The 14,764-nt window shown below is 46.8% G+C and overlaps 1 protein-coding gene across 5 annotated transcripts in view; it reads left to right on the forward strand.

The window, feature by feature from the left end:
• The window catches only part of KIF16B (kinesin family member 16B), a 348,569-nt gene that overhangs the window by 270,128 nt on the left and 63,677 nt on the right, over positions 1-14,764 (forward strand). For all 5 annotated transcript variants that reach the window (XR_008376486.1, XM_053573824.1, XM_053573826.1 and 2 more), the window contains one exon: positions 12,637-12,726. Coding sequence is in view for 4 of the 5 variants with exons in the window: in XM_053573824.1 (XP_053429799.1) it covers positions 12,637-12,726 (90 nt within the window). In the remaining variant the exon portion in view is untranslated. The remainder of the gene's footprint in view (positions 1-12,636; positions 12,727-14,764) is intronic.

The raw sequence follows: 14,764 nt of genomic DNA on the forward strand, positions 1-14,764 counted from the left end.
AGTTCCTTACACAGTTGTGGACGTGGGCCAGATGGCAGTAGTTCCCTTGCCGTCAGTGTCCCTGGATGGCTGCAGAGCTCCATCCTCCTTGGGGATCTCTAGAAAATGAGGCATGCAGATGTTCCTGAGGTTCCCCTAAGGGAGTCAGAGAAGGGGGTACAGTGTGCATCTTGGGCAGAAAGCTTTAAATATCCTGTGAGACAGTTGTGTTTTTCCCAAAGCACCAGCTTGTCCATTCCTTCTCCCTCAGTGTTCTGGGGAGCTCCAACTGCTTTCCCCTTACTGAGTCTAGAAGTTCAGCTTCAACCAGCTTGCTCAGCCCTTATCCCCCCTGCGTACCCAAAGAACTCTGACACTCAGAAATGAGAGACTCTGAGGTTAATGGGACCTGATAGGACCCGCTGTCTCACAGGCAGGTAGAGACACCTGTGTCTCACAGTGCATCCTTCAGGAGCCATGTGTCCACCTGCCCCCAGATGGTTCCCCACAGTGCCGCTTCTAAGTCAGCAGGTTCTCCAAAGTGAACTTGGTAAACGATATTTTCACTTTCTGTGCTTTCCAGTCTGCCCTCTTCCTTTTCTCCCCTAACGCCTACTTTCTAAAACATTGGAACAGTGATAGGTAAGTCAGAAAAGGACTGCAATGCAGGTCAGCCTCCTGCCCCCGGGTCAGGGTAGAAAAGGAATTAGAAAAGGTGGGAGGAAAGTGTTCATTGAAAAGAGGCCCTCAACTTCACCATCGCCGTTATTAATTCTTTTATTATTTAAAGAAGTACCTGTGATGTAGTTTTCTTTTAAAGAAAGGACTATACTAGAAGCATCAGGATGCTGAGGAGCAGAAAAGACGAATGAGCAGACCATGTAGCAACAGCTGTGTGTGGGGGGGAGAAATGAGTGCAGAGCGGAGCGGCACAGGGTGAGCAGGGAGGTTTCTAGGTGGACTTCGGTGGTTTTCAGTGAGCAGAGAAGGGAGAAGGGACACACTCAGCAGTGGGAGCACTGAGGACAGAGGCCAGGGGTGGAGAAGGACAGGGGATGAGCACTGATGGGAGTGGCCCAGGTGAGGCTAGCCTCACGGAGGGGCTCTTTTCAGCTACTGGGGAATACCAAAAATTGAGTGAAGATGGAGAGGTTCTGGCAGCGGAGGATGAATGGAACAATAGCATGGGTTGGGGATTTGCTAAAAAGATGCTCGGGGAGTTGACCTTGGGTGACTGTAATCACTGCAGTAAACCAAGATCGTTGTTGTGAAGTTTGAAAATAGAGAACATTTCGAACATTCATCACAGATAATGTACGTCAGAAGAGTTTCGAAGTAGGAGGGACTGCTAGGCTAAAGTAGCACCCATGTGACCTGAATGCATTGGAGAGACTGCTAAGCTGAAGCAGCATCCGTGTCACCCAAATGCGTTGGAGGGACGGCTAAGCTGAACCAGCACCCGTGTCACCTCAATGTGTTGGAGGGACTGCTAAGCTGAAGCAGCATCCTTGTCACCTGAATGCATTGGAGGGACTGCTAAGCTGAAGCAGCGCCCGTGTCACCTGAATGCGTTGGAGGGACGGCTAAGCTGAAGCAGCGCCCGTGTCACCTGAATGCTTTGGAGGGACTGCTAAGCTGAAGCAGCGCCCGTGTCACCTGAATGCGTTGGAGAGACTGCTAAGCTGAAGCAGCGCCCGTGTCACCTGAATGTGTTGGAGGGACTGCTACGCTGAAGCAGCGCCCATGTCACCTCAATGCATTGGAGGGATGGCTAAGCTGAACCAGCACCCGTGTCACCTAAATGCGTTGGAGGGACTGCTAGGCTGAAGCAGCGCCCGTGTCACCTGAATGCGTTGGAGGGACTGCTAAGCTGAGGCAGCGCCCGTGTCACCTGAATGCATTGGAGGGACTGCTAGGCTGAAGCAGCGCCCGTGTCACCTGAATGCATTGGAGGGACTGCTAAGCTGAAGCAGCACCCGTGTCACCTGAATGCGTTGGAGGGACTGCTAAGCTGAACCAGCGCCGGTGTCACCTGAATGCGTTGGAGGGACGGCTAAACTGAAGCAGCACCTGTGTCACCTGAATGCGTTGGAGGGACGGCTAAGCTGAACCAGCGCCCGTGTCACCTGAATGCATTGGAGGGACGGCTAAGCTGAAGCAGCACCCGTGTCACCTGAATGCGTTGGAGGGACGGCTAAACTGAAGCAGCACCCGTGTCACCTGAATGCGTTGGAGGGACGGCTAAGCTGAACCAGCACCCGTGTCACCTGAATGCATTGGAGGGACGGCTAAGCTGAACCAGCACCTGTGTCACCTGAATGCATTGGAGGGACTGCTACACTGCAGCAGTGCCCGTGTCAACAGCGCCCGTGTCACCTGAATGCATTGGAGAGACTGCTAAGCTAAAGTAGCACCCGTGTCACCTGAATGCACTCTGCCTTCCTCGGGGATCATCTCCAGTATTACCGGGCACTACAGGAGAGAAAACAGACCTACAGGATGTCTGACTTAAAAGGTTGTTCTGACGGCCTCCACCAAAAGTTCTAGGGAACCAGAAACTTTGAGGTGCCATTCCTGGCCCCCCAGCAGGAAGACCTGGGGTCCAGCCTATGTGTGAGTGATTCAAGAGAGAAGACTTGAGTTGGGAGATCCAGGGAGAGGTGACAATGAAGGCAGCCAGGTGGATTCTGTGCCGTTGGGTCCATGTGCCTCCCAGGGGTCAGAAGGCACTAGTCTGTGTTCTCAGGTTTTGGTGATGGAGAGTTCAGTCGGAACAGAGGAATCGTATAGCAGGCCATGATCTCTGTGGGATATCGCTGTGATTAATGGGGTGTGTGCTTCTTTTACTATCTCTGGCTTAGTTCCATTTGCAGTAGTTGTCTGAGAGATTTTAATTAAATGTAATGTACTAATGTCTGTTACTACACAGATTTGTGTATTTGGAATACATTTCATTTTTCTCAAACATGTTTGTAGTTACGTTGCTGCATAAAAAAACATCGAGTAGAATCAGTTAAAGCATTGGCTTCTGCTGTCTTGGAAATAGTGGGACCTTCGCAAACTCCTCTCCCACCACCAGCCACAACTTAGCAGAGCAGCTCCTAAACTTTTTTAATCACACATAACTATCAGTGAGAAAGTACTGAGTAGATACACCCAATATGTCTATTTTTATTTATTTGGAAAACATAATTTCCTAACTATACGTATTTTTATTATAACACCTATTATTTATTGTAACACTTTCAGACGTAGAGGTATTAAAAGAATAAGATAAAAAGAGAAGCTCCAGTAGTTTCTTTGCACACCCCATGGATCATCTGGTCTCTTCCACATTCAGGACCATCAACTTGGAGAATATGTATTAATTTTCATTTTTGTGGAAGGAGATTTTAATTAAACTGAATGCATTAATGCTTGTTACTGTATAGGGAGATACATTTGGAATGTATTTTATGTTTCTTCAAACATGTTCGTGGTTACATTGTGGCATCAGGCTTTATTTACCAGAAATCTGACAAAACTTTTATTCTAGAAATATTAAGTTGGTGTTGGACCACTCCATTACTGTTACTAGTTGTAGATTTTGTGATATATAATATAATTGAGGCAGCTCCTTAAACATTGTTAAAAGAATAAATTTTATTTGTAGGGAAGAAACTATTTATATGGGAGCCACGTGGAATATTTTTCTCTATATGAAAACTGGTTGTGTATATCTGTGTTAAGGAGGAGAATCAGCAAATAGATACTGATGACAGATCTTAAAATTGACAGTCCTTAAACCAGCAAAATTATGTATATTACATAAATTTGTGGAAAGCACTCAATTGAGAACTGTTTGTGAGTAAATGCAGTCCATCTCCAGGACGTGTTTAAGGTCTATAAGTCACACCTGATCATTTTATGGCCTAGGATAGGTGGATTTGTATCAGAAAGACCATTTGAAAAGGGAGAAGTAAGGAATTTACTCCTCAGAGATGAGTATTGCATCATCAGCTTTGTGTTCTCAGCATTAAGGAAAATTATTTGAGTGTTTGATCTGAGTAATTTGTTGTGCTGATCCTCTGTCCCACCCCTCAGTGTCAGCACTCGTGCCCAGTTTTAACTAATAGGTCCTGCCTTTCTGTGCTTCCTCCCCCAAGACTTCTCATGAGCAGACTTGGGCACGGAGTCTTTCCCTTACAAGGCCCCAGACTTCTCGTGAGCAGACCTGGACACAGTCTCTTTCCCTTACAAGGCCCCAGATTTCTTGTGAGCAGACCCAGGCACGGCATTTTTCCCTTACAAGGCCCCAGACTTCTCGTGAGCAGATCCGGACACAGTCTCTTTCCCTTTCAAGGCCCCAGATTTCTTGTGAGCAGACCTAGGCACGGTATTTTTCCCTTACAAGGGCCCAGACTTCTCGTGAGCAGATCTAGGCACAGCGTCTTTAACTTACAAGGCCCCAGACTTCTCGTGAGCAGACCCAGGCACGGCGTCTTTCCCTTACAAGGCCCCAGACTTCTCGTGAGCAGACCCAGGCACGGCGTCTTTCCCTTACAAGGCCCCAGACTTCTCGTGAGCAGACCCGGACACAGTCTCTTTCCCTTACAAGGCCCCAGATTTCTTGTGAGCAGACCTAGGCATGGCATTTTTCCCTTACAAGGCCCCAGACTTCTCGTGAGCAGACCCGGACACAGTCTCTTTCCCTTACAAGGCCCCAGATTTCTTGTGAGCAGACCTAGGCATGGCGTCTTTCCCTTACAAGGGCCCAGACTTCTCGTGAGCAGACCCGGACACAGTCTCTTTCCCTTACAAGGCCCCAGATTTCTTGTGAGCAGACCTAGGCATGGCGTCTTTCCCTTACAAGGGCCCAGACTTCTCGTGAGCAGACCCGGATACAGTCTCTTTCCCTTACAAGGCCCCAGATTTCTTGTGAGCAGACCTAGGCACGGCGTTTTTCCCCTACAAGGCCCCAGACTTCTTGTGAGCAGACCCGGACACAGTCTCTTTCCCTTACAAGGCCCCAGACTTCTCCTGAGCAGACCCGGGCACAGCGTCTTTCCCTTACAAGGGCCCAGACTTCTCGTGAGCAGACCTAGGCACAGCGTCTTTCCCTTACAAGGCCCCAGACTTCTCGTGAGCAGACCCAGGCACGGCGTCTTTCCCTTACAAGGGCCCAGACTTCTCGTGAGCAGACCCGGGCACGGCGTCTTTCCCTTACAAGGGCCCAGACTTCTCGTGAGCAGACCCGGGCACGGCGTCTTTCCCTTACAAGGCCCCAGACTTGTCGTGAGCAGACCCGGGCACGGCGTCTTTCCCTTACAAGGCCCCAGACTTGTCGTGAGCAGACCCGGGCACGGCGTCTTTCCCTTACAAGGCCCCAGACTTGTCGTGAGCAGACCCGGGCACGGCGTCTTTCCCTTACAAGGCCCCAGACTTGTCGTGAGCAGACCCGGGCACGGCGTCTTTCCCTTACAAGGCCCCAGACTTGTCGTGAGCAGACCCGGGCACGGCGTCTTTCCCTTACAAGGCCCCAGACTTGTCGTGAGCAGACCCGGGCACGGCGTCTTTCCCTTACAAGGCCCCAGACTTCTCGTGAGCAGACCCGGGCACGGCGTCTTTCCCTTACAAGGCCCCAGACTTGTCGTGAGCAGACCCGGGCACAGCGTCTTTCCCTTAGAAGGCATGTGACTGTTTTGCTGTGGCACAATCACATGTGTGGTTTCCTCACCTGCCACTGCGTGTTGGCTGCTGAGGTTCTTCATTCTTTGTCATCTCATTTGCGTGCTGAGGAGATATTAATGTCTTCTATATAAAGTTGGATGGTTGAGCTTTTTAATCCCTGTATTTAACATGAATTCAGGTGATTCTCTGTACACTTCACTATAAACTTTTATTACAAACACATTTGAGAATACAACATCTGCTCAGTGTATTATTTGACAAAGTCGTACTTTTATGACTAATTCAAACAATCTTTGGTTCAGATGAACCTCAGTGAGGCCACCAGAGCAGAATAACTGCTACTGAGATAATGGTAGGCCTTGTCCTCCATTTTGACCAGTCTGGGCTAAGCCCAAATTCCTCCTGACTAAAAAAGCAAAATAATCTTAAGTACATCTCCCAGAAAACTACCAGTATCTAATATTGACCCATGTAGGAGCTCAATAAATGTTTATCTCTGCAATGAGAGTCCACCCACTTCTAAACTTTAGAAGGCTTAAAATCTTATGGATTAGAGACATAATTAATATTATGCAAATTAATACAATATTAATTGTGTAATTAGTATTCTGTGATGTGTTGTCTGATCACGGTGTGAACAGAATGCTATGGAGTCATACAGGGAGGGAATAAGTGATTCTTCCAGGAAGGAAGGGGTCTGCGTGGGTGCTGCCCAGAGAGGAACCATGGTTCAGATGCTGCTGTGGAGGCTAAGGAGCTCTTCAGGTGCAGAAAGAAGTGTGTGGCTCTTCAGAAGATCTGTAAATGTACTGTGGTTCTGCATTGACAAGTTATCTGGAGTGTGACATTTTTCGTTCATGAGGAGCTGGGTGAGCAGTGTAGCATGAGAAGGGCCCAGAATACCGTGTTTGGGGCTGTGACTGTGGCTGGGGGTGGCGGGGATAGTGAAATAATGTCTGGTCTTGGAGTAGCAGGACCGCTGGTAATGTGAAGCCAGGCTTCTCAGACACCAGCCTGTGTCCGCTTCCACTGGAGTGGTTGTTAAAACACAGGTTGCTGGGCCCCACCCCACAGTCTGATTCAGTAACTGTGGGTAGAACTTCAGAATGTGCCTTTCTAACAGGTTCACAAGTGAAGGTGATGCTGTTGGTCAGGCATTCCACTTTGGGAACCACTGGTTTAGACAGTAACCTCAAATCTGAGGGTGGAAGTCATTAAGACCTGTGAGTTTTTAAAAATGCTGAGAAAGATGTGAGGCAAAAAAAAAAAAAAAATCACCAACCAAAACAAGCCAATAATGATCTTCATTGTTCAACATTTTTAATACTGTATACACTGTGTTAATGATTCCAGAGAGCCCCTTCCCTCCATACATGGGAGTCCTGGAGTCACCAGGCTAATACATAGAGGTTCCTCCGATGCACTTACTGATCTCATTAAGTCCAGGTCAAAAGAATATAGGAAGTCATTACTTAACATCCTTGATAAGTTCTTGGAAACTGTGACTTTAACAACATATACAGCAGGTCCTCAAATAACGTCATTTCATTTCACATCATATGTTACAGCATTGTTGAAAAAAAAATTGGTTTTGTTATACATTGTTTCACTTAAAGTCACCTGAGATGTGTCTCTTTTCGAAGATCCAGTGACCAGCAGCTCTCCTAGAGGTTATATTCTAGTGGGGAAGAGAGAGGAGAAACAAGATATGTTAGTAAATCTAGACCATGTTAGATCATCGGAAGTGCTAAGTGGAAAATAAATTAGGGAAGAGGAGTAAGCAGCATTGAACAGGGAGGGGGTGCAGTTTTACGCAGGATATCCAAGGAAGGCTCCACTAAAAAGTGACTTTTGAGCAAAGACTTGAAGGAAGTGAGGGAACTGGCCATGTGAGAAAAAAACATTCTGGAAAGAAGAAAAAACACATACAAAGTTCCTGAGGACATCCTTACTGTGTCGTGTGTTGGGTCTGTTCTACATGAGTAAGAAAACTGGATTAAGCGAGGGAGAGTGTGGGTGGAGACGGGGTGAGTGGGCGGAGATGGACACCTCAGAGATCCGTGCAGGTCAGTGGAAGAACCTCAGCTTGTGTTCTGGGTGAGATGGGGTACCTTGCGGGGTGGAGGGGTGTGCCATTTGGGCAGAGAAATGGCCCCTCTGACTTAATTTTTAACAAGACAGCTTTGGCTCCTGTTGGGAGAAGAATGCAGAGCAGGATACAAAGGAAGATAAGAACACAGGCTGAAAGTAGGGGCTCTCAGCTCTCAGCGGGGAAGCTAGAGTCTTATTCAGTCTTGTGCCTGCCCCGTAATGTTGCCCGGGGAGGGTTGCTGCAATGTACACAGCCCTACTATGAAACTAATTTGGGACTCTCACATGAAAGCTATAACCCAGCTACAACTTAACAATAGGGGGAAGTGGGAAAGGGGGGGTGGGTAGAGGGAGGGGGATCGGTGGGATCACACCTGTGGTGCATATTACAGGGGTATTTGCGAAACTTGGTAAATGTAGAATGTAAATGTTTTGGCACAGTAACTGAGATAACGCCGGAAAGGCTATGTTAACCACTGTGATAAAAATGTGTCAGATGGTTTATGAAGCGAGTATATGATGCCCCATGATCATATCAATGTATACAGTTATGATTTAATAAAAAAAATGCAAAAAAAAAAAAACATTTGAAAAAAAAATAAAAATAAAAAAAAAGAACACAGGCTGGAGGCCAGTCGGGAGGCTGTGCTGGCGGAGGTGTTGACAGTGCGGACAGCGAGGGCTGGCCAGATTCTCTTCCTGTTTTGGAAGTTTGGCAGAAAGGATTTGCCGACTGATAGGCTGCGAGGTGAGAAGAGAAAGAGCAACATCAAGGATGATAGCAAAGACATTGGGTGAATAAGTGGAAGAAGGTCATCATCTTTTACTGTGACGGGGAAGCGGGAGAGGTTTGGGTTAAGTTCGCTAAGAGCAACGTGTTTGAGACGAACGTCGGACTCCGGAGCAGGCAGTAGGATTTACGAGTCTGGGTACAGAGGCCAGGCATGAACATCCAGGGAGTGATCCGCATGTAAATTTAAGCTGTGAGAGGGGATGAGAGCACCAAAGCAGTGAGTGCAGGTGGAAAATAAAACATGTTCAAGGATGAAACTGTGGGGCACTGTGAAGTTTAGAGGTCAGGGGGATGATGAGGAATTCAGCAAAGCAAAGTCGGGTAAGAGAGTGTAGGAACCTGGAAGGCCAACAGGAAAGACGCCAGGGGCCCAGAGCACTAGCCGGGAGCTGTGTCCGGCCCTTCCTGTGGATCAAGGACAGGCAGCCTGGGATGGAGCCAGTGCACTTAGCAACTGGGAGGTCGCTGATAACCTGGCTCGGAGTGTAGGTCAGAGTAGTTTGGGTGTAATGGTGAGTAGATCGGAGTGCCTTCAAAGGGATAACAGGAAGAAAGAAATTGGCTTCAAAAATAAACTTTTTCAGGTTTTCTTTTAATGGAAAGAACAGAAATGGAGTTGTAGCTGGAAGGGAAAAGGAGGTGAAAGTGGGAGTTTAAGATGAGAGAAGTGTTAGCTTGTTTAGATGCTCATAGGAATAATGCTAGGAGGCGGGGGGGGGGGGGGGGGGATGGTCGGGCAGGAGCCAGAAGCCAAGACTGTTCATTGCAGCACCTCACAGGAGGCAAGAGTGTCCCAGAGGGCATGGCTGAACCAGGGGCACTGATCGCTCTCAGGCCTGAAGTAGTGCACAAGTGATGCCAGCAAGGACCCTGCTGAGGCTGCCTGGGGAGGTGTGCTTTCCATTGCCTCTGTTTTCTCAGTGAGATGGGAAGGTGAGGATGGGAATGAGATGATAAAGGCTTGAGGAAAAAGAGGAGTAAATGGTTTCTAAGAGAATGGAAGAGTGCATGGAACTGGAAAACACGGTGGTCCGGGGGGTGTCGTGAGAAGGTGGCATGACAGTGGGGGCTGACTTTACAGTGAGGCCAGTCTGCTTGGCGGTGTGGTCCTCTTGAGCCGCATTCTGCCAGGCGGGTGCAGGCAGGGAGGAAGCGATAGATGGTTTTCACAAGTGTCGTGGTTTATTTTTGTCCAGAGGGTTTCAAGAGCATGGACAAAGATACGAGGTTGTGTTGAGAGAGGAAGACCCTGGGGCAGAGGTGAAGGGATATTAGAAGTGAGCGTGTTCAGAGCATCATCTGTGTGTTTACTGAGATCACCGAGAACCGTGCAGTGGCTCGAGAGCTGGAGCAGATGGCCGTGAGTAGAAACTAAACCTTCCAGGAATTGGGGGAGTGGCTGGGTGAATAGCTGCCTATCAGAAGGGTGGGTAGGATGGCAGGACCTGCAGGCACAAGCTTTCCATAGGAGGGGTTTTTCCAAAGGTTATAGGAGCAGCGGTTTGGAGGTTAGAATGGAGAACAGGACTGTCTACCCCGCAGCCCTCGGCACGGTGGGAAGAAGAGTACAGGGAGAAAACAGCACCCACTGGCAAGGGCTGTGGAGAGCGGCCAGTCAGAGCAAAGCTGAAAGGGGCCTTCCGGGAGAGGCCGAGGATCTAGAAGATTCTGCTGATGATTGTGTGTCCAAGAGGTGCAGTGCAGAGATTTCAGGAGAAGGAAGGAAAGTTGGGACATTGGAGATTAAGGCTGCGGGGACCTTGGCTTCCTGCGGTGACTCTCATGGATTCCTGAGTCCCAGCGTAGCACATTCTCACCTGTGAGACATCTACATCTCACTGCTCCCACCAGTCTCTTTCCCACCAGGTGTGTGTCCATCCCAAGCTGTATACGGTTGTGCTGGTCTCGGTCGCTGCAGGTGTGACATGGACTAGAAGTACAAGCTTGCGGGAGGCTGGCTAACCTTAAGTGCAGAGTAGCCCTGAGCCGCCTCCGCAGTGGCTGTTTATTAAGTTATACACAACAGGTGTGGAGAGTGAAGGCGATGACATAGGAGGGCTGCACGCGGAAGGACTGCCACCTGCTCTTTCCTCACGTGCTCTTTACCCACAACCCCCATGAAGAAGTACCAAGCATCAATGTTTAACACCTGCTTACTAAGGAGTAATCTTATCTCATTCTGGAACACCGAGTTACTTGGGGTATTGCCCCTAAGTCACAAAACGTCTCTAGGTTTGCCAGGAGATGGTCCTGTTCTCACCGTTTCCTTTTAATGTGATAAGAATCAGTAGTAACTGTTCTTCTAAGCATGGTGTCCATTCCTCTACAGTGCTGTTCCCTCGGGCAGCCCCCACATCCTTGCTGATGGTGCTGAACTTGTTCAGGTGCCTCAGTAGGGTCAGCTGAGGAGGAGGGTTGGGGACTGGGAGGTGGCCAGCAGCTTCGTGTCCAGGAGCCGTGTTTCCCAAGCTTGGGGTCTTGCGTACCAGCTTTAGAAACGTGACTGCTGTGGCAGAGCACCTGTGCTATTGTTTACTTAATCATTTCTACAAATACACTCACCTTTTTTATGAAAGTATCTTTTTCAAGGAAACTCATAAGAAGAAACCTGTCAACAGTTAAACAGTTACTGTAAAAACAAATACAGAACCAGAGTGATGGGAATGTTTAAATGTACATCTTTGTACACCCCTGTATCATCTCGTTTGCCACTTGGGGGAATGAATGAACCAGAGAATGGCTGGGACTCGCTCCCTGTGAAGCTGCCCACCTATCTGGGTGTTCTCCCAGGTTGCTTCTGCTTTCCTGCTGGTGGCCCTGTGATTATACATGCTTGAGAAGGTGCTGGATGAGACTTTGCTATAGGGGCATGGCCGGTGCAAAGGCCTAGGGGTGGGAGAAAGTACTTGCCTTCAGCAGAAGGGACCAGGGAAGGCTGCGGTGAGGCTGCTGCAGGCATCAGGGGCCAGCTCAGTAATGCAGGTCTCTTTCTGGAAGCAGCAGGGAGCTGTCCTCAAGCAGGAACCCCTTCCAAATCAAATGATCAGATTTGAGTTTAAAAAGTCCTATCAGTCCTGCACAGAAGGGATTGGAGGAGCAGAGGTGGGTGTAGAAAGCTGGGTGAGACTCCCACAGAGGCCACATGACACTGAGGGTGGAAGATGCCGAGGAGGTGAAAAGAGCAAGACCCTCACTTGTCTCAATGCCAGGATGTTAGGGAGGGGTCAGGGACTTTAGCATCTTTGTCTGGCACCAGGTGGTAGGTGCTAGGTGTTTGTGAGGAGAATGCCAGGGTCCAGCCTGGGGACACCACGTCGAGGACAGTTTTAGACAAGTCAAATTGGAGGTTCCTGTGTGACATCTAAAGAGAGATACCTCCAGCTGGGTGCATGGGTCTAGAACTCAGAAGCAAAGTGGGAAGTGGAGACAGGAATTGGAGAGTCTGTGGCCTGTGCTTTAGGCGTGTTTATAAAGGCGAGTGTGGCCCCCCAGCCTCTCACTGTCCACGCGAGAGGCGATGGTGCAACACGGTTTCACCCGAGTCAGCCTGTTAAGGGCTGGATTGACAATTCTCCCTCTGAAAAAAGCAAAATATGGTGTATTTTTCTGCTCACAGTCTCTAAGAGGCAGTAGGATTTTCCCCTCCGTCCCTTTTCTCAGTTACCTTCACTCTCCCCCTTGTCGCCCCTGCCCCCCTTTCTTCCAGTGTTTCCCCCTCCTGTCTCCCATCATGGTATCTGGTGGGCTACACCTGACAGTTCGTATGGGTGTGTCGCTGTTACAGGGAAGTTACCCTGTGTGGCTTCCTTTCTACAACACAAGCGGAGGGCTGAGGGTCAGTTTGTACAGCGGGTGAGAGGTGACCCTTTGCCCCTCACTTTACCCAGGCACATGCTGCCTGTGACACGTTTTGGGAGCCAGAGCTGTGGTTTAAGCAGAGTGCGGTTATTATTTATAAGTCTTATTTATGCAGCTAGATTAATGGTTTCAATTCTACATGCTCATTACTTTTTGTTAATTTAATTTTTAAATTGTTCATTAAAATTTTTAGTCACTTTTTCTTCTAATTAATGCTGATTCGTTTTGATTTTCCTGGTTAATAGATCACTGTCCTAGATGAGACGTGGACTGTGTTCAGGAGATACAGTCGTTTTCGAGAAATGCATAAAACATTGAAGTTAAAGTATGCAGAGGTGAGTTACGAAGCTATTATCTCCAATTAAGAACACTGATTTTCTCAAGTAAGCGAGCTGATTGCGTTGGAACGTCATCTCGTGTGTGCTGTCACCTGCGCTCCCTGTCTCTCTCTCAATATTAGCTTGTAAGTGTCACCAAGTTTCATTTCAGTTTCTCATCTCACAGAGATAGCTTTTTAATTTTTTCCTTTATTCCATTTCCGTTCCATATAATTTAAACATTTTCTGAACACAAGATTTTGAAAGTGATAGCATAATGATAGTAAATGAACTCCATCCTTTTCATAAATTTTAATATTAATTTTAAATAAATATTTTAATGAACTTACAACTTTTTTTTTTTGTTTGAGACCCAGTCTCACTATGTCATCCTCGGTAGAGTGCCATGGAGTCACAGCTCACAGCCACCTCCAACTCTTGGGCCTAAGCGATTCTCTTGCCTCAGCCTCCCAAGCAGCTGGACTATAGTTGCCTGCCACAACGCCTGGCTGTTTTTTTGTTGTAGTTGTTTAGTTGTCCTGAGCTGGGTTCGAACCCACCACCCTTGGTGTATGTGGCTGGCGCCATAACCACTGTGCTACGGGGCCGAGCCTGAACTTAAAACTTCTCAAGTATAAGACTATTAAAATAAAATAGTAATAAATTTCTCAGCATAGATTGGCCCCTTTTTCTTCTAAAAAAGAGTACACTAATGATTAAACTTCCACTTAATGGAAGTCAAGTTCTAAGAGTTATTTTGCCCTTGAACATGGTGGGGGGGTCGGTAGTAAATATGCAGCTATCTGGAAGCAAGAAAGCATTTCCTGCATCAGATCAGACCACTGGAGTGTGTTTATATGTTAGTAATCTTTTCCTTTTTGGACAAACACTGGGTTTTAAAATAATTTTAAGCAAAGGTAAGTATTCCAACAATGAATATGTGTTTTCCAAGTGATCATGATGATTTTACTTCAAGTAAAGGAAGCTTTGCAAAGGTATGCCTTTGGAGGAATATTAGTTTGAACTAAGTAGTTTGTCAATGAACAGTCACTATCTAAGTAGCCTGATTTACTGAGAATCACTTTTCAGCACTGTTGTGGTTTCTTAGGACATCTTTAAAAAATACTTTAATTAGAAATTTAGTTTCCTAGTTTGGTTCATGTTAGATAGACAAATGTTTCACTAACATCCCCATCCTTTGACCCCTCCTTATCTGATATACAATGCAAAGAAAAATAACTTTTTATAGATAATAATTTTGTTCATGTATATAAGAATCTTGAGTCCAGGTAGAATTAAGTTCTCTCTGAACTTCTTTTATTAAGCTGTTTCTCTAGTAGTCTATTAAAAATTGAAGAAACTTCAAGTATGAATCATAGTTCATTGTTGCCTAGAGGCTTCAGTCCAGAAGTAATTGCATCAAAATCAAGTTATTAAGTTTGTTTCTGCAGTTTAGCCTCCATGTCCCAAATTAATATTGACACTAAAAAGTAGAAATATTGTATACATATTAAATGTACAGAACAACTTATTTTCAGAGTGAGCTTTACAGTTCATTAACTGCTTGGTTATAAATTGCTTTATCAGTATTTTAATACCATTGCCAAATTTCACATATTTTATTAGTGTCACTGAATTCCCACAGCGATGTGGACTGCACTCAGGTGTTACAGCAAAGTGTTCAGGTGTTACCTGATCATATAAGGCTTTGAGCTTTATACATAGTGCATGAGAAGCCACTGTACAGTATAAAAGTAACAAAGCGATCCTGTTTACAGTTTTGAAAGGCCATATGGAGTATGGATTGTCAGGGTGGTACAGAGCTCAAATCCAGAATTCTGTTTTACACACATCAAATTTGAGGATGCTTTTCAACTCCTAATTGGAAATAGTGAAAGAAGTGAAGGATATAAGCTTAGAGTTTAAGGAAGAAAAAATATTCTGACCCTTCCCTTAAAAATACAAGCCATTAAGTGTCTGTGTTTAGATCGTTGTAGATGACAGGCTCAGTATCTAGATGATGACCAAGAACGGTGGGAATTGTTTTCATGTTCAG

Source organism: Nycticebus coucang, chromosome 21, assembly GCF_027406575.1.
Source record: "Nycticebus coucang isolate mNycCou1 chromosome 21, mNycCou1.pri, whole genome shotgun sequence".
Lineage (NCBI taxonomy): Eukaryota > Metazoa > Chordata > Mammalia > Primates > Lorisidae > Nycticebus > Nycticebus coucang.